The sequence below is a fragment of the Calonectris borealis genome, chromosome 1, assembly GCF_964195595.1.
Source record: "Calonectris borealis chromosome 1, bCalBor7.hap1.2, whole genome shotgun sequence".
NCBI lineage: Eukaryota > Metazoa > Chordata > Aves > Procellariiformes > Procellariidae > Calonectris > Calonectris borealis.
In genome coordinates, this window is record NC_134312.1 from 125991566 (window position 1) to 126018212 (window position 26647).

The 26647-nt window shown below is 43.5% G+C and overlaps 2 protein-coding genes across 8 annotated transcripts in view; both read right to left on the reverse strand.

The window, feature by feature from the left end:
• Nucleotides 1-8338, reverse strand: part of LOC142093298 (NADPH oxidase 2) — a 51822-nt gene extending 43484 nt beyond the window's left edge. For 2 of the 4 annotated variants that reach the window (XM_075174359.1, XM_075174352.1), the window contains exon 1: nucleotides 8033-8324. In XM_075174359.1, the coding sequence (XP_075030460.1) occupies nucleotides 8033-8281 (249 nt within the window). In that variant the 5' untranslated portion in view covers nucleotides 8282-8324. Of the gene's footprint in view, nucleotides 1-8032 lie in introns of all 4 variants that reach the window. The other 2 variants (XM_075174376.1, XM_075174379.1) reach the window with 2 other exon arrangements.
• Nucleotides 8339-8600: 262 nt separating this feature from the next.
• The window catches only part of LANCL3 (LanC like family member 3), a 44562-nt gene continuing 26515 nt past the window's right edge, over nucleotides 8601-26647 (reverse strand). Inside the window, exons 2-6 of one of the 4 annotated variants that reach the window (XR_012677401.1) lie at nucleotides 21874-21997; nucleotides 20571-20768; nucleotides 18363-18570; nucleotides 9908-16279; nucleotides 8601-9724 (exon numbers count right to left, since the gene is read on the reverse strand). Coding sequence is in view for 1 of the 4 variants with exons in the window: in XM_075174394.1 (XP_075030495.1) it covers nucleotides 17047-17206; nucleotides 18363-18570; nucleotides 20571-20768; nucleotides 21874-21997 (690 nt within the window). In the remaining 3 variants the exon portion in view is untranslated. Of the gene's footprint in view, nucleotides 9725-9786; nucleotides 17207-18362; nucleotides 18571-20570; nucleotides 20769-21873; nucleotides 21998-26647 lie in introns of those variants that run through there. The other 3 variants (XR_012677400.1, XR_012677397.1, XM_075174394.1) reach the window with 3 other exon arrangements.

The following is a 26647-nucleotide window of genomic DNA, read 5'->3' on the forward strand; positions in this document are numbered from 1 at the left end:
ACACAATCTTGCAAAAATACTCTAAGTAAGAAGATGTGGTGTTTTCAGTTGCTGCAGGTCTTCACAATTTAAACACAGGTGAACCAAACCCTCTTGTTTATATAGGTATAACTTACCACAGACTAACTTCCAAAGAAAAAAAGTGGTGCCAGCACATACATTCCTATTCATAAACTACATATTGTTGTAATACACACTGCCTCTACCCATGCACAGAGAATAATCCATATATTTGGGAGAGAATGGAAAAGGGCTAAAAGGGTTGGCAGCAGCAAATGCTGTAGCAACAAGGACAAGTTGGCTCCTTGAGTATTAAAGAAGATAATACAGCCTCAGACACATTTATGAAAGGAAAATTTCTGAAACTTCCTTCCAATGCCTACTTTTAGTTTGGCAAAAACTTTAGAAAAACTATTCTAAGAGAGTTGCTTGGGTATGAAGGTGTCAAGGGTGAGCTTGGGCATCAAGCAGGACCCAAACCACAAAGGGGAACAGTCAGCCTTGTCTGGGAAGTAATAACAAGCAAGGACCTACGGAGGTACAGATGAAGTCACAAGCTGAGGGGGAAGGGAGAGGAAAGAAACACTATTTCTGTCACATTGCATAGGGTCCTAAAAATACAGGGCCTGCTGTGGAGGAGTCCATGCACAGCAGGACCATAAAGGATCAATGGCATTGACTACTGAAAAATAAATCCCCCCAAAGCCCAAACCCAGCGCAGACACAACCTGTTTTCTCTTTTATGCCTAACACTGGTACGGGCTTCAAGATGAAAAACAATCATAGTGCGAGCAACAGGACTGGCGAGGGCTGGCTTCCAGCCCAGAGGGAAGCTCGGGGGAGAGAAACCCCCACTGCGAGGGCAACCTGTCACATCTCCTCCCATGGCCCAGCACGCGTGGTATCTTCTTCTGTGTAGGCATCATCCTCTGATGATGACTGAGCTGTCTTCTTCCCTTCCATAGTGCCTGCTGGGGTTCATCTCCTCCACCTGGTTGCCTCTATAGGTATTAGTTGCTGGAATGCAGCATCTCCAAGTCTCTGACAGGTCAAATTTGGCCAGTGAATTTTTGTAGTGTATAAATAAGGCTTATCTTCTATTTAAAAGTACCTCACAATCACAAAGCATGGAGCTATGCTTGTCTGAGACTTTGAATTCCCATTTCCTTCTCAGCTTGATGATTTTCAACAATTGCCAAGTCAGAGTCTAACACAGTCTTTTAGGGGAAAGCTCACAGATCAAACTGTAAAGCAGCACTGATAGAAATTCAAATAAAAGCATACTGATTTTTGTTTTAATAAACTTGATTTCATTTTTTCCCTTAACTGGACCACTAGCAGGTTTCACCTGCTCTAGATGAAGAACAGTTTTAGGATCCTGTAGCACTATCCTTGATTCACTAGGCTTCAGCTACTATTATCACTAAAGCTATTTGAAGTGCCTGGTGTGCTGGAGGCTCCATTCACAGTGGTGACTTTCTATTTTCCCCTTGTTAATCTTTTCAGTCCCTGCCAGTCTTGTTCCATGTGAAAGAACCCACACAGCCAAAAATAAAGTGTGAAAAATTAATAAGGCACAACAGCTTATGAAGCCAACGGAGATTCTGAAACCAACAAATTGATTTTATTCCAAAAGAAAGATCCCAGAACATTTTTGTCTCACTTAGTATTCACAGCCATCTATTCATCCCGAGCCGAGGGCAAGTCTGAAGCTATTATGGAAAATGAGATCTCAGCATCAGCCTCTGAACTCTTGCTGTGTGTGATTAGAAGCAGATATAGTCTAGGGACCCATCTAACAAATATGCAGTAATCCCAAAAAAGAGATGATAAGCTTCATAAGACTACTGACTATAGCAAATACTATAATCAACAAAATGTTGGGGTTTGGAGCAAGCATTTCATTTGTATTTATTAGCTAGGTATTAAGGAGCAGTATATTGTTTGTGATGGGAAATTTTATGTCCGTATAGAAAAGAAAACACAATGTGAAATGAATGGTCTGGTGAGCAAACCTTAGGGCCAAAGGGGACTTTTACCAGTACAACAGAGTAATAAAAATGGTATGTGCAAGCACTCAGATTACATCAGGAATGATGCCCCTCTTCTTCCAAGCCCTGCCCATCCTGTGCAAGAGTGTCTCTGGAGGTCATGCCTTCTGGGGCCAATAACAAATGTACTCAAGACTCTAGCTGGTGCCACTGCCCAAGCAACCGCTTCAAACAAGAGCAGACGGGCAGCTGATACACTAGAAAGAAAGCGCACCAATCTCAGTATTTAAGTAATAAATTGTAAGAGGGGCATAGAAGAAGAACCATCCAGGTGAGAAGGGTTCAGAACAGCGATGAAGCATCAATTCAGATCACGTACCTGTGCCATGTTACGACTTTGTCTATGAAGTGAATTCAGAAAGGTTGTCTTTAAATGAACTGGCTGAACTAGTATGAAACACAACTAAAAGACAATGCAAGAAGGCGATTGCTTCAAGCCAGTTTTCCTCCACAGTTACAAACTCCACTACAGAACAGGGAATTCCCCATAAGCCCCAGTTGCCCACTGCTCATTGCTGCTCTGCTCTGGCAGAACAGGAATGGGAGATCCCAACTTCTGCACAATCCATCTCCTGCAATGCAGTGATGTTTAGGGCCCTGTCAACAGATCCTCACATGGCATCAACAGTAGAAGGCACGCAGCTGGCTGGTTTCACTGCATGTAAAGCAATGACAGTACGGGCTCTGAAGGAACTAAAATTACTTTGAAGAAAAAAATGTCAGATCTACTCTACACAGTGAAAGTTAAAAGGTAAGAAAAAGATGGTGCTGCTTTCTCCCCTGCTGCCAAATCTTGGCAGAGAGAAAAGCTATATTTTTTCAGGGATCCTGATGGTGCCTACAAAGTGCGATTCAGCAGCAATACATTCGTCTTCTACACAGTCAGTAGGAGGAATAATCCTATCCTAATATGCCTGCTGAAAGCAGGCACCTCATTCCCTTTTAATCATGGATGTGTGGGATTTAAATACAGGCAAAATAATGGTGCTGTGAAGAGGGAACAGGCAATCAAAACAGGGAACTTCCCACAGCCAACAAGCGCTCCAAGAGCGAACGTCTATTTGAGAGACCTATCTGCACACGCTCACTGCAAATGTACAAGCAGATTTCTCTAATGACTCAGTTTTTAGTAATTCCTTTTCTTTAGAGAAGTGTGCAAAAGACTTATCAGTCCTGCAGATTTACTTACCTGCGTCAGACAAAGATTTGTTCCTCACTCATTGTTCTACCTTCCATCTGCACTGACTTTCTGTTCATCGCATCTTGGACACCTAACACATCTGCTCAAGAATAAAGAAAAAAAAAAAAAAAAGCCTGAAGAGGGTCTAGGCATATTCTTCCCATCTGGAAAAGAGGGAGATGCATCAACATTTGTAAAGTTTAGAGCTAGCAGAATCTCCTACAGTAAGGTCTGCCAATAGAAGCCCTACAAGGAAGAGAGGTTTTTAGACCTGTGCTATTCTGAACTATAAAGCAGATCACTAGGAAAGAGAAACTACCCACAAGAGACAATGCTTCTGCAGAACATGACTGAAGCATTATCTGCACCGTTTTAGCTTATTAGATTTCAAACTGCAGAATTAGGTGCCCAAAACATTAATGACTCCAATAATTTCAGCCTATAGGTGTTTTGGTTTTGGTTTTTTTTTTTTTTTGTTTGGTGGGGTTTTTTTGGGTTTGTTTTTTTGGGTTTGGTTTTTTTTTGTTGTTGTTGTTGTTGTTTTTTTAAACTTCTAACTTTGGCTGTAACAGCAGCTTCCCTGGCAGTTTGATGCAAACTTCCTACTGCATCTGCTTTGCTGCTGTCTACACAGTACATAGACACATGTAATTGCTTCTCCTTATGCCTTGAGAAACAAAGCCTGATCCCATTTAAAAAAAAAAAAAATAGTAGTCTATTGTTTATATCCTTGTCCCATTAAAATCTGAGGAAAACAGTCATTAGTGTTCTATATAGGGTCCTGTTACATTGGCTTTCGATTTTTTTCACAAGAGAAGTTCATCCTGCAGACAGAACCATCTCCTAGTTGCATGTTCCTCGTAAGGAAGAACCTGTAGGCCCACATTCAGCGAACAGAGCACTAGGGACGGTAGTTTCAAAGACAGCAGCAGTCACTTCGCTTTCCTCTCCGTGAAGCTGGTATCAGAAGGAAGCACTGCCAAGTTCACACCAGTCCCTTCTGGATATGCCACTTCAGTACGGTCTTCAGTAAATCAAATAGTAAGGAACCACCGCAGATGTATGGTACCATACCACCAACACCCCCTGCTCGTGACTGTAACCTCTGACTGTTCAAGTCAGTTTGTTGGCAATCTGCACTTCTCACTTCAGCTCCTGACCTATTCATTGCTTGCAGAATAGAAAAGGGCAAGCAAGTTAACAGGGGTTTCTCTGGCACCCTTCATGAAGAGCTATTTGCATTTTGAACAAATCCCTAAGTGCAGAACAAAAATATATCCAGTTATTATTTATTGGAATTGTAGCAGCACCCGCAGCACCTAAAACCTCAAGACAATGTCGGTGCTACAGGTGCTGTCCAAATGAACAGGGAACAAAGAGACAGTCCTTGGCTCAGGAGCAGCCGATAACGAGCCAAAAAGCATCATGGTTTTCTCTAAAGAAAAGAAAAATGTATTAAATCTCTCATTGACATTGGCTATTGTTTTAAGTCATTTTTGTGTCTAGTAATTTGCTTTGTGGTAAAAGATCTCCTTTTACAAAAAAAGAGAAAGTATCCAAATATATTTTCTAAGCATCCAGACAAATTAGTACACTCACAAGGAGTTGCACCAACCTGAAATGCTGCAGGACTCCCCCATGGTGCCCAGAAACCTGCAGTCACTTTGTTCCAGCCAACTCTCTGAACAGTCTCCGGCACGCCTACATCCTGGGGATCAGAGCCAGGCCACCGAGGGGGGTAGGAATTTTATTCTACTAATCGCTTCGAATTTATAGAGAAACCCTCAGGGAGTGGGAGAAGGAATTAAAAAAGGGTGCATTAACAGTACTCTCCCAGTACAGCAAAAGTCCCCTCCAGGAAGAGGGATGCTTCCTAATTTTAGTGCTTCCAGTGGCAGCAGCAGGACAGCGAGTGCCTCCTGAACAGGTGGAGTGTGGGTGTTTGGGGAAGGTGGTGGTGTGCAAGAAGGTTTTATAAGAGAATGTACTTTTTTCCCTGTCACACAGAGGATTCAAAATAGGCTGGATCGTTTGGCTTGCAAAGCTAAATACCCTCTCTCCCTGCCAAGATATTTCCATACCATTCCCCAAAATTTAAACTTAATTTTTTAAGGGAAAAAGGAAGGGGAGAAAAATGTCTAGCTTTTAAGATGATGAAGAAAACTCACACAACGTATATGTGCTGTCTGTAAGCCAGTGCACTGATATTTGAGTATTTGAGTCTGAACAGAGAAATACTAACTATCCTGTATCATGTCACACCCCAAATAGAGTTGGTTAAAAAGCGTTAGCTTTTTTAGAGCCAGCCGAAGCAGACTGCCCTCTGTCGAAGCACGCCATCTCACTCGGCCTAAAGGCTCTTCAACATTTCATTCTGATGCTGCAGGCGGACAGAGCCTGGGGTGGCTCTACCGTCTATGTGTCCTATTTGACCTAATTTGACGCAGCACTCCCTAAAAGGCCCTGGGCTGTGCCAGTGAGATGTAAGAGAGACCGAACACAGGGGATGGAGCGAGGCTTCGTACTGGGGAAGCAGATGACTAACAGCAGCAGGACTCTCTGGTGCAGAGGAGCAGAAGTTTGCCTAAACGGGTGGGATAAAATGGCTCCAGGGACAATGGTTCTTTTCAGCTTACAATGGTGAAAGCCACAGTGAACTGATGATACCGCCAAAAAATATTTTGCCTTCTAGCTATCACCTCAGACGTGTGTGTATTCCTGTCCACACAAGATAGAAAGCCTCCTGTGCAAAATCGGGAAAGGTAAGGTATTTCATGTGCTGAAAACACTTCAACTTTTACAGTGCAGATCTACACCTGATAGGAAGCAATCCGTTTCCTCTTCTGACAGATATAACGTTTAGCGGCAGTGGATAGGAAGGCAAGGAAGAGAAAAAAAGACCTTTAGTGTCTGTCTCAGACCGATCACTTTGCCTTCTCACATTTCTGTACTGTATTCTGCAAATAGACACATTTCCCTGAATCTAAAGATAGGTTGTTTTCTATTAAACTCTTCCTCTTAATTTGTAGAGTCCTTCCAGCCTTTAGCAGGAAATAAGTTTTTCAGGTGGCATGAATGTACTACCCTCTTTTTATTTGTAATTATAATTCCAGTTATCCTGGGTCTAGAAGGAGGTTAACAAGCATCACTTTGTACTGCCTAAATGATGCCACAGGGACTGTGGCACAGGCATGCTGCAACGCTTCCAGAACATCTTCAAACCTCCTGGAAACGCTAAGTTTGTAAATCTTTGAGAAAGGCAGAAGTGCAAAGCTGGCGACACACTTATACACTGCAGCGTCATGGAGAGGAGAGGAAAGGAGAGAGGGCAGAGGAGAGGGCTTCCATATGCCCACTAGTTTTCCAGTGGCGACAGCAGCTGGGAGCTGGCCAACACAGCAGAAAGTGAGTTCTGCACAAGCGGAGATTTGTGTTGTAAACAGATAAACTTGATGTTGAGAAAGAAAGAGAAAGTGAAATCATGCTTGGTGGTTAAGGTCAAAGCAGAAGTCTATGTCTCTTCCAGATAATTAGAAAGAAAATCCTCTAATTTGTTGTTGCTTACATCCTTTGTTTGCTTATTCCCACCTTGCAGCTTGACATGACATTCTTTCCTTCTCTGACCTCAAGAAGTTGATTTAGAATGACAAAAGTCACGAACGTAATTTTTATTTTGATAGTTGCTTTCTCTTCGGTTCCACTCTTATTTTCCAAAGGATAGGGAAGTATTTTGTTCTTAGCTTTTAGAAAACCAGAGCTCTTCAAGAACTTAACTGTTAAGCCATAACTTAAATCTCTTTAAAATAATAACAGAACAAACAAACAAAAAAATCCAGCCATGGTTATAGAGGAATTCAATGGTTTTGAAGTGCGAGGTGTTTTGTAACATCCAAACTGTTCACCCTTATTAGTGTGAACAATCTTCCTTTTCCACACTGTCCAGGAATTTCAAAAAGTTGGGGATACTTCTCCCAGCCTCTACCACAGAGATACTATATTTAATTCCCTTTCTCTTTAAAGAAAAGATTTGAACGTAAATTTAAAATGAAAGCCCCCAGCAAACATTTTGACATAGGGTTGCACCACCTCTGAAACTTTTCATCTGTTTTTTTTTCCCCTAAGGACATTTTCAGTCAGAAGTTGAACTGAAGCTGAAAAATTTCCAAAGCAATTTGGGGCAAGAAGCTCACTTTCGGAAAGAAGAGACAGACTAAAGCATTACTGGTATTTCCAAGATGCACAGATGGGATGGGTACCGTCATTGTTTTAAACCAGCAACTGAGTACGTCTTCCTTTCTCTCTTGAAAGTAACCCCAGCGTAAAGCGTTGTGGAGAAACCAGCAGCGAACAGCCACAACCGTTCGCAAAACGCTACACGGATAGAAAATAAGGGCAGAAAACGCCACCAGAAAGGGGGAGCAGGCTCTGCCAGGCTTTCCTCTCCCCGCAGGAGCGCAGCCCGCCCGCCACCTGCCTCTCAGGAGGGGCTTAGCCCATCTTCTCCAACGCTAAGTGCCTACTGAAGGTCAGAAAGCACCACGCCCCCCGCCGTGTTTCTGCCTCAGGACGTTTAAAAAGGAAATTATTCCTCCCGCAGGCTTCAGCCGCGAGACTGGGAAGGATCTGATGGCGGCTGACACCGGTGCGGAGCAGCAGCAGCCGCCCGGCAGTGGAGACGCCCGCACGGCACAAAGGCCGGGGCGCTCCGGACGCCCGTGGGAGCCCCCTCGGGGCTCGCCCCCGGCCGGCGGGGGCCGCTGAGGCGGGAAGGGGCGGCGGGGCGGGGCGGAGCGGGACTCACCGACCTGACGAGGGGCCCGAGCTGCAGGAGGTGCAGCAGCAGCACCAGCGGGCGGTCGCGGCTGACGTCGCGGTGGATGAAGACCAGGCTGAGCTGCACCAGCGCGCAGGGCAGGAGGGCGAAGAGCAGCGTCAGCCACTGCCACATGCGGTCCCCCGCCGCGCGGTACGCGCCGCTCAGGCACAGGGCGGCCGTCGTCTCGGCCACGAAGAGGCTGAGGGAGACGAGGACGGAGCCCGGGAATTTCATCGCCGCCACCCACCCACCCGCGGGCAGCGTTTTCGCCGCGCCGCGCCGCGCCGCAGCCGCCCCACGCCCCGGCCCGCCCAGCCCGGCCCAGCCCAGCCGCCGCTGAGGCGCGGCGCCCGCTAGGGGGAGCCGCCGGCGCAGCCGCCGCCTCCGCCCGGAGGGGACCGGGGGAGGCGCAGGGGTCGCCGGGGCCCCTCCAGCGGCGGCCCCGGAACGGGTGAGCTCGGGGCTGCCGGGGCTTGATGGTGACAGGGGCGGACGTGGAGGAGCGCTCCTCCGTGGCGCACGGGGAGCCACCCCCTCGTCACCCCCTTTGGCCATAAGATACACGTTGGACTAAGGGGGGGATTGGTTGGCGGCTCCTCAGGGGGACCTCGGCAGGATGGAGAAATAGCCTGAAAGAAGCAGGCAAGGGCAAAGTCCTGCTCCTGGGAGAAAATAACCCCATGCAACAGCAAAGGCTGAGGGACAGCTCATTAAAAAAAAATGCAGAAAAGGAGCTGTGAGTCCTGGTAACCCTCCCCTGATGCACCTGGTTCAAAGACCTCCTCACCACATTAATGAACCTGCTGGTAGAGATGCTCTTTTACCCCTTTGTCAGGTGGATCATACCCTAGCCTGTCAGGCATTTCCCTCAAAGGTTGGTTCCTAGGATCACAAAACCCACAGCGCTGCTCTGACACCAGCTGTTGGCCAGCAGCATTTGTCTACCATCCCTGAGCCTTTCCCCTTCACCAGAAGGAGCCAGGAGACCACCCCATGCCTTTCTCCCTTGCCACCAGTGCTCTGGAGTCATTCTGGATGTGCATAAGGTCACCCTGCCTGCATGGACGAGCAGCAAAAGCTAATAGCCCGAGGGCAAGACAAGCCTTTGCAGTCTCTCCACAACATCCTGAATCTGATCACCTGGTGAGAAACAAAGCTCCTGAGGTACCAAGTCAGGTTGGAAGATGGTGCCTGTATCCTGCACAGGGGGAATCTCCAATCACCGCCACTTCTCCTGTCCATGCAGGTACTTGGTTCGTGCTCAGCTGGCGCTGATGCCTCCCCTGATAGATCTCGTTTCTCCTTGCCTGTTCCCAGGCAATTGCAGATCTGCCTGTAGAAATTAGCTACAGACCTGAGACCTACCAGGAGCACAACAGGAAGGCAAGATAGGGAGTTTGAGATGCTATTAGCTTATTAATGGGATAACGCTAATAGCTACTTCTGCATGTCAGCTACTATTCTCTACTGCAACTTACGTTGTCACCAGATTTACAGAAAAAATGCCAATAACATTTTGTTTGGGCCATTTCTTGAACTGCTGCACTGGCAAATCTGGAGTCCCATCGCTCACCTAGTTGAGCTCAGCTGATGATGGCAAAGATGGAAACCTTGTTAAGGGCAGGCCTGGGTGAATTTAATGCTCTAATGCCCTTCACTGGGAATGGAGGGGTCTTTCTGGAAAGAGAAGAGGCCACATGTACAGGGATTGAAGCAGGCTGAAAATAAACACCTAGGTGGGGAACTTTAACCTACAGGCCAAAAGCAACCTGTTACCTTGTGGGAAACTATTATGAGGTAGTTTTACCTGATCGCTATGTGCAGCCTGGATTTATCTAATTCTCAGATGAATGATTTTACCTTTGATAACATAGTACCACTGAAAAGCTTTCGGAGCCCTGAGTCATGACCGCTCCAGAAGAAAAAGTTGCCAGTGCTATGAAAGATAAGTATGGAAATAAGCAATCCAATGCAAAATCATACTGTTCAAGGTTGGGCTTTTACTTAAGGCAAAATATAATCACAGCTTTAATATTCATAATATGGATATACACAGAGTTTGTTCTGCCACTATGAAGCTTAGTATTATCACTGCTTTTAAAAAGCTATAAAATCTAGTTTCTATCATAATCTACAATACAAAACTAATACAATAAAACACGTTCTGAAAGATCACAGTGTTTAAAACATCAGAAGAGCAGGGGTCCTGCTTTTAAAGGATAAGGTGCATTTCTAAAGAATCAAATCAACCTTGATTCTATAGGGCCTGTACCATATTATGGCTGTGAATGGCTATTACACTGAGAAACCAATCTAGGGTGCAGCATGTGCTCAAGAAACGAACACCATATTTTGGAATATATTGAATAATCAAGTGTCACCAACACAAACTAGACATGAAATAACTAACCCTTTGTTAGTAATGCCATTTACGTTCCCTGTACTTTTAATTGGTATTGGCATTCATGTATACTGCAGACATATTGAGGGAAAATGGGAATAAAACTTCTATCAAATAGGGCCCTGCATGTGCAAACACCCGTGCTTTCCTCTTGCTATACGAACAAGTCCTACTAATTCCATGGGACTCCTGTGTAGAGGAAAGTTTGCAGGCTTGGGGCCCAGAATGATGCAGTTTTGCCCCTATTTCACACCTGTGGAAGGACCTAACCTTGCATGCCTGAAATCAAGTGGAGATTCACCATTGACATCAGCAGGTGGCATATCAGGCCCTGAAAATGAGCACAAGAGGCCAAATCAGTGGCAAAATCAGACCATTGTTAGAGGAAATCTTTCTTCTCTCATGTGCGGTCATGGTAATGAAGAGAGAAGCAGAATTCAATTTCTGGTCAGCCAGCCTTTCTTTTCTACATGAAGTAGAAATAAATGTTTCAATAGGATTTGTCTTCTATTCACTATGGGATATAACTGATGTCAGGACTTCTACATAAAATATTCTGGGGAGTATGCATGTATAGTCATGCAGTGCTGTTGCTGAATATCACTGCATTATAAAGTATTTTTTAATTCAAATATCATTATACCACTAGGCAAAATGATTTTTTAATTAATTTTCTGCCATTCTAATTGGTATTGCTGTACTTGACCTAAGTGCCTCCACCTCTTCTTTGAGTCATGCAATGAACAAAGTCAAGGGACTCCCTTGTAAGTATTAAAAATAAATAATGGCCTTATGTATTTTCAAGCAGATTGCTATTTATAAATTGACTTTTTTCACAGCATGATGTAAAATTTTAAATACACAGGGTACAGGACCAGCAGTGACATCAGTGATGGTACAAATTAGTCAGGAGGTTTAATGGCTCAAAGGCAGGTCGAAAAGTTGGTGCATGTTGGCTTTTTGGATCTATTTTTTTAAACTGCCTAAGCATTAACAGTGTACATCACTTTTATTCCATTAAATGGTATGAGTAGGCAGGAGGTCTAGCTATAGGCAACTCCTTCACAGGCAGCCTTTTTTCAGCATATGATGACTTTGCTATAATGGCAATGAAGTGTTGTTCAAGGCAGCTAAAACCCATACAGTGCACACTGTACCACTATGGGTGCAATGAAGCAAACTGTGCTATTCTCTTGGAAAATGCCTATTCACATCCCTAAATTGCTGTATTGTTTCGTGGGCCCTGAGCATTTTTGGCTTATGGCTTTGAAGTATGTTGTACCCTCAGTAATGTGATTTTTGGTCATTTTCTTATTTCTTTTCAATTTAGCTTTCTGCTGCTTACTACTTAGTCCAGTCCAGTTTATACTTACATAAACTGAAATGTCTTCTCAGAGCAATCTAGACTGTGCTGTTAGCCAGCAACTGCTCATCGATGTAGTTCTTCACAGGAAGATTATTCTTAAAATCTGCAGGGCAATTCTTATTCCTGATATACTAATCTTCCTACAGATTAGGATATACACTCATGCCAGTGTATATTCAAGGTATGTAGAAGATTACTGCACCTGAGATTTACTTGGCAGACCTCAGAGATACACTCTGTCCATGGATCTTATAGCTCCAAATAACAAGGATATATTCTCAAAATGCATGCATATGCTAAAATAGGTCGCTGTTTGCATAAAACGTGCAATATGTTGGCAGATGCTATAACTGTATATGCAGATAACAATGTGAGTACAAAAATTTGATTGCTTATGAAAGTTTCCACTTGCACATATTGCACCTGTATGTTTCTGAATACATCAGATACCTACATTTAATTTTTTTCCACAGTATTTTAAAAACTAATCAGTATTCTTATCATATTGTCTACATGTCCATATAATAATTATTAGAACATCAAAGTGGCATTACTTAACTTCACAGAGTAGTGAAAAGGGTGACCACTTTACTTGCATTCATTTGTGCATATTTCCCAGTACTATTTAAATGTGTATTTTGGGATGTTTAGCCATTTCACGTGTTTTTGATTGTCTTAATAGAATTGAGATAGTAGCGAAGTGAAAATACCCCCTAGACAGCCTCTCTTTGTTTTATTTAATGATGTAAGACATCAGTGACAGCTGTTACACAGTATAATGGTTTTTCCTTAGCAGGTGGGAAATGGCAGAGCCAGTGAGAAGAGACCACCTGGGAGTGCAAAATAATGTAATGCAAATAAGTGGAACACCCCTCTTAAGCAAAATTAATCAATCTTATTTTCAAGAACAAAAGACCTGGGCTGCTGCTTCAGTCTTCTGAAGTTACTCATAGGTTGGAAAAGAAAGGCAGGGAAACTGAAGGAAACAACGATGCAAACAAAGCAGATACTGAAAGCAGTGGCACAAAACGAATACGTTATCATGCTGAGAAGTTGTGAGTAGCAGGAAAAAATTAAGATGTATTTGTTAGAACTGTAGTGTTGATGAAACTTATTGCATCTGGCTCTATGAATCCTGAGATCACTAAATCTGGACATTACTGATCTAGTTTCCCTCAAAATTATTCCATGACAGTAATCTATGGATGACCTACCAAAAGTCATGAATAGTACATAGCTCCTTAAACTGATTCGTACTCCACAGCTTTACTCACAAACAGCACTACACAAACACAGATACATCACAAATAAGCACCAATACCCACACAATGCATCCTCTTTGCTTTAACAGCATAATCAGAAATACTATTATTATCACTTAAATTCCTATTGCCTACACTTTAGAAACTAAACACAGTCAAGAAACTAATGTGCAAACGTGACGTAGTAACTTGTGTTTTACACTTTGAAAGAGGCTTCTCAAGCTTCTGGTAACACAGTCTTTTGTCACAGCACCATGGCAGAATCTGTTCAGGAATACGCTTTTTCAGTCTATTAGGGCCTGATTCAGGAGCAGGAGGAGAGGAGACGGCATCCAGCTGAGAACGTCTAGCAAAGGTTGCATGATCGATTTCTCGAGGCAGTAAGGACGGAACACAAAGGACCTTATTTTTTTATTACACTGAGAAGTGCTGACAGCTCTGCTCAGATTGCTTTCCTGTCAATGTCTTAAAAGCAACAAATAAAGGTTGCAACAGCATATATGTAACAGCATATATAGTACAAAGGAAAAAAAGCAGATAGGCAATTAAGACGAGGAAAAAGATGAAAAAAACCTGCTCATTTAATGACCGGCATTTTCAGAAGAGCCCTGGGGTATATTTACACTGTGTTCAGGAGCTGTGACTACAGCGCAACGAGCACCTTAACCCAGCTAGGTCAGGTAAGAAAAGCCACAAAGCTGTAAGAATGAGCTCAAAATGCCACGTCTGATGAATACAGATGAATAATTATGTTCCAAGGTTGTACAAGATGTCTTCCATGAGACTGGATGTTTATGTTACTGTTACTGATCTTAAGTGTCAGGAAACAAAGTTTGCGTGCTGCCCTTGCTGAAATCAGCGCCGAACTCGCCTAACTTGCAGAGAGATGTTTGGGACCTAGATTTTGAAAACTGGGTGGTTGCATGGGTCTTCTCATTGTTGAATGGACTAACTCTTACTCAGGTAACTATTTTCTTTCTCAGGGGATTAGTATCCAATGAAGCCAAACACATGGCTTCATGTATGGAGAAGGGTTGCAGAGACAGAAGATTGTTTTGCGGGTGGAACACAACACAGAGCGGAGCGGAGTCTCCTCTGAATGTAGATCAGAAGGAATTAATTCTACAAAGAGACACTGAGGGAAAGCCACCAGAAAACTGACACTGAGTTCTTGACGCATATTTCCTGCCATTTATGAAGAATTATATTAGAAAATAAATGCAAACACGATCATTAGAAGTTAAGCATAATAATAATGGAGTGATTTTATTTACATCTATTACGGTAAATTGTAACATATATGTGGTATATGTTACAACATCAGCATTCATGACTTGGTTAGGATCTAAGTTACTGTATTGATTTATTGTGCTCTAGATTTATTGAGGTTTTGGCAAAGATTTTCTTCTTCAAGCATCTCCTGAGAAATAACTAACTGGAAACAATTAAATATTGTGGTCCAGTGATAATTAAAAGGGGACAAAATCTAAAGGTCGTGATTACTATGCTGATATGCATAGATTCTGTTAAGGCTTAAGTTTGGAGTTGTTTGGGTTTTTTTGACTGTGTAGTTATCAAAACACTCAGCCTTTTTGTTCTATGTTTGCATCTCTAAATAAAATGATTGGCAATAAACGTAGGATTGCAGCAGCTTGAGTCCAGATCATGGCAAAACTTATTTCTCTGTCTTACAATAAGATAGAACAGTTACAGTAGCTATCTAAACGCTATGGCACAAATGTTGTTACTTACACGTTTTAGCTGAGTGACATTACCCTACAATAAAAATTGAGACTGAAAAGCTATTGACCACAGGGAAAAAGTGGACAGGCCAAGTTTTACCTCCCTTAAACATTTGTTTAAAAGGTTCCAGTTATGAAATATATTAGACACCCGCATTACACGAAGCAACTCGAGAAGAACCCTAATGGACTTAGGATTCTTCACTACTGACAATTGACTTTGCTCTGATCTAACAGGAGCATTTAAACATGGCTGGGCAAAGCACGCGCAGGCGTCCATTGACTTTTTGATTTAGCCTCACATGTATACCTCCCTGTGAAATACATCCTCTGTGTGTATGCATCTCACTGCTCAGAGTAACAAAGTAAGTGACATTAATGGCTTTCTTAAAAGACCTTTTATCCCACAAATAATAAACATGTAACAACTGTATATTGAATTTTAACATTTCCGTTCACCAAAAAATCCCTAAATTCTTGACAAACTGATACAGAACTGCATTGCTTTATTGACCAATGAAATACGGTTACTTCTATGATTGAGTAATTAATTAGAGCTTCACAGTGCAAGACAAAATAGCAGAAATTCTAATCTGCAGCTCATAATAATGCAAGCCATCTCATTAAAATAACAGTGGCAAGAGTAGGAATGGGATTACTGTATTAAAATGAGGAAGGATTGCAAGACCTGGCTCCAATTTATAGCCTGATCAAAGCCCACTGAAATTAAATGGGAACTTTAATCCATTCGGCATTAAAAATAAAGAAATTGTAATCTCCTCCAGCTGAGAATACAGGAAGAGAGACTGCATTGTCTGGCAGTGCATGTAGGTCAGCTTTTTCACCCTAACTGCAATTTTTGACGTACTGGTCTTCCCAATCTATCTTTAAAGGTAATTGCATTACATTATTCCCATATGAATAAAAATAAATAAATAGTAAATATATTTTAAATACAGATATTGATTTTATAGTTTTTTTATTACAAATCTATGTTAGCATTTTCTTTAGCTTTCAAGTACCATGTCATATATATAATACATATAAAACAGCATATAATTGCAACCTTAAGTGCTAGTGCAACTAGTGTTGAGCAACCCATTTATTTCTATAGCTACAAATCATTTGGGCATATACATTATTTTGTTAACCAGGAAAAGAAGCAATTTTGAGTTTTGTTATCAGGTTTTTCTTAAGATCAGTATGCCATCCAAGGTTTGCATTCAGTTTGCAGGGTTTGTAGTGAACAATTCATCAAGGAAAATAGATTTTCCATTCTCTGAAATATGGGTGTTATTGTTCAGAAATGCTGCTATAAGTAATTAATTTTTAAAGGAAGCTTTTGTATCACTGAACAATACTTATCTAGCAATGCTGTCCCGTGAAGAAAGCATCTGCCTGCTGTATCTTTGCTACAGAACTTTTCAATCGAAGTCTTCTCCATGGCTCCACTCATCTTCCCTGTGACAGGGAAAGTATTGACAAGAAGTGACACGGTGACAGTAAATCAGCAAGGAGACCAGCTCCTCGCCACAGACTGAGCTCTGAAAGGAAGGGTCAAATTCAGTTCTCATTTACACACATGAAACCCCACTAGCTGAAATGAACCAGTGAAACTGCAGCCTGAATATATAGCTATCTACAACTACCATTATATGCATATGAAGATGAAAGAGCTCCAAGATACAGGTATTTCTAATACATGTTACTAGAACTAATAGATGTGGTTTAGGTAAAAAATCCCAGATTTTGCCCTTGTGCAGTGTAGTGACATGTCTACGACACCCTCCCCGGTAAGTGCATCGCTGCATGAAGACTTGTTTTTGCAGGTCTCTTTTTAAAACCTACTGGATGCATCACTGTTTCTTCTTTGCATGTCCCTGTAATTCTAGCTTGCCTTTTTTTTTTCTCCTGTGTAACCACCAAATTAATGCCCCTTTCTCTTTCACTTGAATAATTAGGTTTTGCTTCTTATTACAGCTAAATATCTACCACATCAGATTCAATCACTTCCCCCATTTTTTTTCACTGACCTATTTTTTTTGACCACACACTTCCCTCCCAAAGCCCCAGTGTATTTTCTTTTTCACCTGACTCCCAGCTACGTTAAGGCTAGGATTAGTGGTACTGCTGGCTTGTTTTGTAAATAGCCTCTCTTGACAAATAAGTGAAACCGCAGGTGCCCTCTCCCATGGCCACCAGGATGTGGCCCTGGAGAATGTTACTCTCTAGACAAAGACACTGAAGAGAGGAAACTCGGCTTGGTCGGGTTGCAGCAAGTCAGTCAGGAAACACACAGTTCCCGAGAAGCCTTCATACAGACTATATACGCTTTCTAATGCCCGGGAACCAGCCTTAAATTCTTCTGTAAATAAGAATTCTGCAAACCTAAGAAACAGGGGAAAAAAAAAGAGAGTTTGTTATTATTTGGTGTCCCTGTAAGTCTACTTACTTGTTGTTTGAAAGCATCATTTTAATAACATTCAATGATTAAAAAAAGTAGAAAGTTCATTATTTAACCTTAAGTGGAAATTTTACACTCTCCGATTTCCACGATAAACTGAGGTCCCTGAGATCTAGAAAAGGCAAACCTTTGCAATCTGCACATGTATTATGCTTCTTCAAGAGCTATAAACTTTTTCTGATGTCTATGAGACATATTATTAAACAAATACTTTTTAATAACTTTTATCTTGGTTGTTATTTCAGCAGGATGCAAGCAATGTTTCACATCGATGCAACAAATTCTGTAATGCTGAAATAAGTATAACAAATAAAATGTTCTCACTTCAAAGCAAACGGCTGAAAATAAGTCACCCTAATTACTATACCACTTCCCCTCATTATTCTATGCTGTAAGGAAAACAGTAACAAACATTGAATGTTATCTTTTTAAACATGTATAGTAAATTACAGAAATAAAATTAAAGATAATTGCAGTGACAGAATTTTCAGTGGGATATACTTGCTTGCATCAGGACAAAATGCATCAGGAATTAACCCCACTAGCTAAGCCGAATAGCACAATGTCAAACTGGCTAAAGCTGGGGATGATAAATTAAAAAACAGTAAAACAACAGCAAAGCAGGTCATATATTTATTTTCCATGTTTAGTAGTAAGGGATAGTGTTAAATGCTCTGAAAATCAGAACAAATCAATGTAACGAACAGCATCCCATTCTACTCTGCTCCTGGACTTGGCTACACAACTTGGCTGTTCTGACCTCACATCGGGATGAGACCTGGATGCGCGCCGTTCCTCCCCATCCAGCCCGGTTCCCTCCGAAGGAGCGCAGGCTCGCGGGCAGGGAGGGAGGGAGCCCAGGAGAACCCGATGCTTCTCCCACCACAGGCCACCTGGAAGCAGGACTGCAGGGCTCCCCGCAGAGTGCGCCTGCCCCCCAACTCACGGGTAGAGTTGCACCTGAGGCTTAAACACTCAGGTTACATCAGGGGGTGGTGATCACAGATTCTGAGCAGCTTTACACAATGTTCTTGAAACTTTCTGCTATTACCCTGAATCCAGGAAGGTAGCAATGCTAACCTTTGCGCCCTGTAAATGTACTTTGAGTTTCCAGTGAGCCTATACAGCAGCAGGAACACATAAGCACTACCAGCCACTCCATGGCATATTCCAGGTCCCTTCTTCAACAGGCCTTTCTGCCAAGTTAGCTCTCCGCAGCGGATGCAAGTGTCCAGATATTGAGGCTTCTTGGAAACCAGGTAAGCTTTGGCAAACAGATATGCAATGCCTAGGAAAACAGCAGTGAGATTGTCTTTTGTAATAAGTAGGCCAAGGGTTTCGTAGAACACATAAGAGAATAAAGATTAATACACTGAAAAACTGCAGTCTCATGCTCTACACGTGTCAACGTTACATATCTATATGCTACCTATGGAGGGGAGAGTATCTGGTATGCTAAAAAGCATATGATAAGATGTACTTATCCACTCCCTGTGACAACACCACTTTCAATCTTTTCAATGCATTATTGAATTTCAGGGTTTACTCTAACATTCCCAGTCTTTCATCAATTTAAAACAGTAGTCACATTTTTGCCTTTAAAACAGGAAATTCTTAGCACTGTCTTCTATTGGTTTCAAATCCCAATTCACCTCACCTATTTACACTAACAGAAACACAAGGATGGGTAAGTTAATTTCTTGCATTGGCAACAGATACCATTTTTTATTGAATGAGAAAAAGAAACTTTTTTTTTTTTTTTCAGTGAGGCCATGATGCTTTATTCTAGTTATAAACAGTTATGCATACTAACTTCTGTTTAAAAAAAAAAAAGCTATTTGGCTTATTTTTAGAGGGGATTCAAATAAATTAATCATAATCTTCAACAGAGCACTGCACAGCTCAGTTCATGGTAACCTTAAAAGAATGCATATGACACATAACCAAATCGAGCGCCTGAGGAAATGTTTAGAATAGCTCACTTGTGGTCTGAATATCTTATACACTGAAGTAGCTGAAAAGTGTTCTTGTAAACTACATGTGCTTTATTACCCAAGAACAGTGATGAAATACAGGGTTTTCTGGGGAAGAACAATAGCAATTAATGAATTCACATGTCTCTAAATGTCTCCTAAAGTAACTTCTTTATGCGCTTTGGGATTTTGGCACTTTGGTAGAGTCTCAATGCATATGTCTCCACTAACAGTTAAACCCAAGTCAAAGGCCACTCTCAAGATACTGAAACAAAGAGAGCATCTTCCCTGCAGGTTTCATCACTAGGCCAGCCATGCTGTAGAAATAATTTTTAACTCTTAAAAATAAAAAAGGTTGGTAAGCAAAAGCTGTTTTCACTTCACTTCATTATAGTGCGAGAGCAAGAAGCTTGTTCCTTAATCATACCAACGAAAAGATAATGCATCAGGAGAAAACACATTTAAGGGATGTTAATTATAAATGTACTCTTTGTAATTTAAATAGAACACCTTTAAAAGCAATGCATCAGTGCTTATGGACATTCTTTAATGAAAGTAATTTTTTCTGTAACCTTCGAGGTTCATGCTACCAAGCCAATATGACTAGAGAGCAATAAAATTCTGCCTGGGGGTAAAAAAGCAATTTCAATATACAGCATTACTTGCCAAAATTGCTAATGTATAGGATTAGATTCTGAACTGACAGACATCAGTCTTACCTCATGAACCCAAACTAAGGATTGATTCTCTTCCTTTCTGAAAAGCAGTTTTATATGGGTGACTTTCAGAAAAAATGCCCCTTGCTAGTACAAACTCCCCTTCACATGAAAATACTTTGGTCCAATTTATGCATTATCCATGTAATAAGTGCAGCTTAAACTTTGATTCTGATAAGGGGGGAAAAAAGCTATTCTGAAGGCCTTCCCAAAACTCACAGATGTGTCTGTATCTGTGTTCTTTCACATACTATTTTTCTGTCCAGCCATATGCTGTCTTTTGACTCAGCTGTACCATTTTTTGAGGTCCTGTCATGAAAGGGAGCAAGAGCGGAAAACACAGTTCAGGATCACCAGAATTCTTTCAGCTGTGATCACCTATGCTTTTAAGGCAGAAAATATGCCTATCCTTCCAGCTGCTTCAGCAATAAATAAAACACTCTTAACTGGAAGAAAAAGCCTAAATAGTTTGCTTGCATCTCATAAAACGTCAAAATCGATAAAATTTAACCTGAGATTATCTTTTACATAGAATCACCTAACGTGGAAAAGCAATGTGATCAGCGTCTGGCTATTCATAACATCAATGGGAAAAGAACCTGGAGCTCCATGACACCAGTGTACAAGCTCATTCTCCCGCTCGATTGTCTCTCCCAGCTCAGGAGGCCAGTTGCTGTTCTGTTCTTGGTCCATAAGAAAATCAACGCTCTGCCACACAAGCTCCTGATCCGCTGGCTGCAGGTACTCATAATAGGAAAGCAACATCTGAAGGATTGATGAAAGCCCATGTGCTGCACCTGTAAAGAACAGAAACAGCCAAATTAGAGGGTAGGTGTAGGTCCTACCTCCATCTCATGGCAGCTTTCCCTTGGGACTGATTTCCTTGTCAAGTGCATGGCTCTTTCATCATCTTTATCCATGTTACAACAGTGCTTGGAATAAAAGCTTTCTAGGTGCATGACACTATGATTTGTTACTACTTCTGTCATTTCCAGTTCCCTTAGCTATGCAAAACTATATATGAATCTCTTCTGCTCTCACTCTGATATGACTGAAACTCAGTGCATGAAGTTAAACTGAACTTAAACTGAATACTGTTTCAAGATGTTATTCTTCTTGACACACTGCTGTATCTGGACCATTATTCTGAAGTCTTTGTTGAACCCAAATTGAAACTGGACCATAAACGGTATTCCCAGTTACTGATTGACAGTGTCAGTCAGTTAAAACCTGAATTTCAGTGCAAGAATTGTCTGTAGCTGCCAGGGTCTGTGGAGCAGAAGTCACTCAGTGACTTCTCCCTCTGCTTCCCTGCCAGAGAACTCACTAACATCTGCAAACCAATCTCACGCTTTCTGCAGTGTGATATTGTGCCTTGAGGACTCCACTAGGGACCTGCTCAATGACCTTTCACCACTGCTTCAGACGAGCTCCAACTAAGCTGCTTGCGATGGGCAGGAGCTGACCACATGCTTTAGTTGCACTGCTACGGCCAAAAAACACTCTGCAAGTCCCTGCAGGGCAACAGCAGCTAACAAATAACATCCCCTGACAGTTCTCTCTGATAATCTTCTCCACACAGGCATGGGCACCACACCTCTCGCTGCCTCCATCTGGCAAGGGCAGATTTACCAGGGCAGAAAAGAAAAGAGGGAATGAAGCTGCTGCCTGCAGCTCCCCTGGGGCAGCACAGGCACCTCTTGCGTTCCCCAGCACCGGGCAGCGTCAGTCCTTCCCTCCAGCTCCTCAGTCCCACTTAGCAGTTTTAGGAGGTTGGATGGTCCCAACTCAGTCAGGAGAAATCCCACAGTGTAGGTTTTATGTATTTTATTTTTGAAGCGTCTACTGGCTCAGCATCTACACACAGCATCACTTTCAAAGCAGTTGGTGTGTTTTACTCACCAAGATACTCCGTTCCGTAGTAGGAATACATGAGTGGGAACGGTTTCCTCTTCTTCACTGCATACTGCTTTCCTGATTCTAGTATGGCCAGGCAAATTGATTTTATTTGTGCTGGGGTCAGCACCTAAACAGAAACATCAAAACAAACATCAAGTCTATTATAACAATTTTCTTTCTTGGACATCTTTTCAGGACTCTGCTTTTTTGCTGGTGCACAAGATAAAGTACTGCCTTTAATCTTACGAGCATGCCGTAATGTACATCCTTATTAAGAGTTCCTTACATAAACCAGTAAATTTACATGTTTCTCAAAAACAGAATCATAGAATCATAGAATCATACAGGTTGGAAAAGACCTCTAAGATCATCGTGTCCAACCGTCAACCCAACACCACCATGCCCACTACACCATGTCCCTAAGGGCCTCATCTACACGTCTTTTAAATACGTCCAGGGATGGTGACTCCACCACTTCCCTGGGCAGCCTGTTCCAAGGCCTAACCACTCTTTCAGTAAAGAAATTTTTCCTAATGTCCAATCTAAACCTCCCTTGGCGCAACTTGAAGCCATTTCCTCTTGTCCTATCGCTAGTTACTTGGGAGAAGAGACCAACATCCACCTCGCTACAACCTCCTTTCAGGTAGTTGTAGAGCGCGATGAGGTCTCCCCTCAGCCTCCTCTTCTCCAGGCTAAACAACCCCAGTTCCCTCAGCCGCTCCTCATAAGACTTGTGCTCCAGGCCCTTCACCAGCTTCGTTGCCCTCCTCTGGACGCGCTCCAGCACCTCCATGTCTTTCTTGTAGTGAGGGGCCCAAAACTGAACACAGTATTCGAGGTGCGGCCTCACCAGTGCCGAGTACAGGGGCACGATCACCTCCCTATTCCTGCTGGCCACACTATTTCTGATACAGGCCAGGATGCCGTTGGCCTTCTTGGCCGCCTGAGCACACTGCCGGCTCATGTTCAGCCAGCTGTCAACCAGTACCCCCAGGTCCTTTTCCTCTGGGCAGCTTTCCAGCCACTCTTCCCCAAGCCTGTAGCGTTGCCTGGGGTTGTTGTGGCCGAAGTGCAGGACCCGGCACTTGGCCTTGTTGAATCTCATACAGTTGGCCTCAGCCCATCGATCCAGCCTGTCCAGGTCCCTCTGCAGAGCCTTCCTACCCTCCAGCAGATCAACACTCCCGCCCAACTTGGTGTCGTCTGCAAACTTACTGAGGGAGCACTCGATCCCCTCGTCCAGATCATTGATGAAGATATTGAACAGGACCGGCCCCAGTACTGAGCCCTGGGGAACACCGCTCGTGACCGGCCGCCAACTGGATTTAACTCCGTTGACCACAACTCTCTGGGCTCGGCCGTCCAGCCAGTTTTTTACCCAGCGAAGAGTGTACCTGTCTAGGCCGTGAGCCACCAGCTTCTCTAGGAGAATGCTGTGGGAGACAGTGTCAAAGGCCTTACTGAAGTCCAAGTAGACCACATCCACTGCCTTTCCCTCATCCACTAGGTGGGTCACCTGGTCATAGAAGGAGATCAGGTTGGTCAAGCAGGACCTGCCTTCCATGAACCCGTGCTGGCTGGGCCTGATCCCCTGGTTGTCCCGGACATGACTCGTGAGCGCCCTCAAAACCAACCGCTCCATGATCTTCCCCGGCACCGAGGTCAGGCTGACCGGCCTGTAGTTCCCCGGATCCTCCTTCCGGCCCTTCTTGTAGATGGGAGTCACATTGGCGAGCCTCCAGTCGTCCGGGACCTCCCCTGTTAACCAGGACTGCTGGTAAATGATGGAGAGCGGCTCGGCAAGCTCCTCCGCCAGCTCCCTCAGAACCCTCGGGTGGATCCCATCCGGCCCCATAGACTTGTGAACGTCCAGGTGGCATAGCAGGTCATGAACTTCATCCTCTTGAATTATGGGGGGTTTATCCTGCTCGTCGTCCCTGTCTTCCAGCTCAGGGGGCTGAGTACCCTGAGGATAACCATTCTGACTACTAAAGACTGAGGCAAAGAAGGCGTTGAGTACCTCAGCCTTTTCCTCGTCCTCGGTGGCAACGTTCCCCCCCGCATCCAATAGAGGATGGAGATTCTCCTTGGCTCTCCTTTTGTCATTAACATACTTATAAAAGCATTTTTTGTTGTCTCTCACGACAGTGGCCAGGTTGAGTTCTAGCTGGGCTTTTGCCTTTCTAATTTCCTCTCTGCACGACCTAACGCGATCCCTGTACTCTTCCTGAGTTGCCTGACCCTTCCTCCACAAGTGATAAACTCTCCTTTTTTCCCTGAGTCCCAGCCAGAGCTCCCCGTTCAGCCAGGCCGGTCGCCTTCCCCGCCCGTTCTTCTTGCGGCACATGGGGACAGCCCGCTCCTGCGCCTTTAAGACTTCCTTCTTGAAGAACGTCCAGCCTTCCTGGACCCCTTTGCCCTTCAGGACCGTCTCCCAAGGGACCCTCTCGACCAGTGTCCTGAGCAGGCCAAAGTCCGCCCGCCGGAAGTCCATGGTAGCGGTTTTGCTGGCCCCCCTCTTTACTTCACCAAGTATCGAAAATTCTACCATTTCATGGTCGCTAAGTCCAAGCCGGCCTCCGACCACCACATCTCCCACCAGCCCTTCTCTGTTCGTGAACAGCAGGTCAAGCGAGGCATCTCCCCTGGTGGGCTCGCTTACCAGCTGCGTCAGGAAGTTATCCTCCACACACTCCAGGAACCTCCTCGACTGTTTCCTCTCTGCCGTGTGGTATTTCCAGCAGACATCCGGAAAGTTGAAGTCCCCCACGAGAACAAGGGCTAGCGACTGGGAGACTTCTGCCAGCCTCTGGTAGAATATTTCGTCTGCCTCCTCTTCCTGGCTAGGTGGTCTATAACAGACCCCCAGCAGGATATCTGCCTTGTTGGCCTTCCCCCTCATCCTTACCCACAAGCACTCGACCTCGTCATCACTACCATTGAGCTCTAGACAGTCGAAGCATTCCCTAACATACAGGGCTACTCCACCGCCTCTCCTTCCTCGCCTGTCCCTTCTGAAAAGCTTATAGCCGTCCATTGCAGCACTCCAATCGTGCGACTCATCCCACCACGTTTCCGTGATGGCGACTAAGTCATAGCTACCCCGCTGCACAATGGCTTCCAGCTCCTCCTGTTTGCCGCCCATGCTGCGTGCATTGGTATAGAGGCACTTGAGCTGGGCTGCCGATTTCTCCCCCGACAATGGCGTGCGGTCCCTAGGCTCTTCTCTAGAGAGCCTGGTTTTATCCCCGTCCCCCTTCGAATCTAGTTTAAAGCCCTCTCGATGAGCCCGGCCAACTCACACGCGAGAATCCTTTTCCCCCTGTGAGACAGCTGAACTCCGTCCGTCGCCAGCAGGCCCGGTGCCGTGTAAACCTCCCCGTGGTCAAAGAAGCCAAAATTCTGTCGATGGCACCAGCCCCTGAGCCACGTGTTGATCCGATGAGTTTTCCTGTTCCTTTCGGTGTTCTGCCCTGCCACTAAAGGGATCGAGGAAAAAACTACCTGTGCTCCCGATCCTCCCACCAGTCGCCCCAGCGCCCTGAAGAGTTTCATCCCCTCTCAGGAGAGTGATTCTCAAATCTTCAGCTGCACAGATGAGGTGAAAAGAGGCTCACTAAGAGCTCCTGCCTTTCCTTCCCAGAGATCCATCAGTCTGATGGAAGCTGACAACAAGCACCAGGCAAGCTGCAGAACAACAGCCTCCAGACTGGAGGAAGAAACATCAGGAGAAGACAAAGGAAAACGGACCTACAGAAAAAGTAAATGTTACAGGCTTTATTGGGACATACTGAGCTAGACAGATTTTTCTCAGACAATATAAAAAAGAGGAAGCAAGGAAAAGGTTACTAAATTTTACTGAAAATCAATACTACCTATGTGGGTTCAGAAACATCTTAGTAAAAGAGTCAGGCCTTCTTACTTCAAGAAAATGCTAAGAAAAATGAAGTGCAAGACAGGTTTCTATGAAGAGAGACTAGTTATGTTTATGGAACTTTATCATCATGAACAGGTCAACACTGCCTTTAACGCAGCCCTGAGAAACGACTAAGGCCTTACTCTCAGTGGTGTCAAAAGTAAACAAGATTGACAAGTTATGTATTTCACCAGACATGAACTTTTCCAAGTTACTGACCTAAAGCATTCAGTGGGGAATCGGTTTTACAGGTTTTAACTACAGCTCTAATGATATGCAATTCACTGCAACCATCAACAACCTCCTCTGGGTCAGCCACATCTGTGCATTTCTGACCAATACCTAGATCATTAAAATAATTTAGTTGAAGTAGTGCTTTGGCTTTAGAGGAAAGCCCGTATGGCAGCTGTACTTTGCAAAAAAATATTTCAACTTATGAAAACAGAACTGAGAAAAAAAAGGCAAAATGATGCAGAAAAAGGAAAAAGGCTGTAGAAATAGCTTTGACAAGATAAAGAGTAATCCTAAAACTAACTGGAATATCAAGATAATGTCTTTAAAATGTTTCTGAACACATTTGGTTTTGCTATAATTTGTATTATCATAGGATTTACAATTACTTCTTCAAGTTTAAAAAATACTGTTAGCATTAAGTATGGAGGCAACATCTGTTATCAACTATATTCTCTCATTTGACATGTAAAATATGCTACGGATAATTAATGTCACTTAGAACTTGAATGAAAACTAATGGCTGAAAAATCTTGTTTGTCTATCTTACCTTGCCCCCTGATAACAAGGCGTTTTATTACAGCTGCTCCAAACGACTATGATATTTGTACAACCTGGAGAACAACCTAC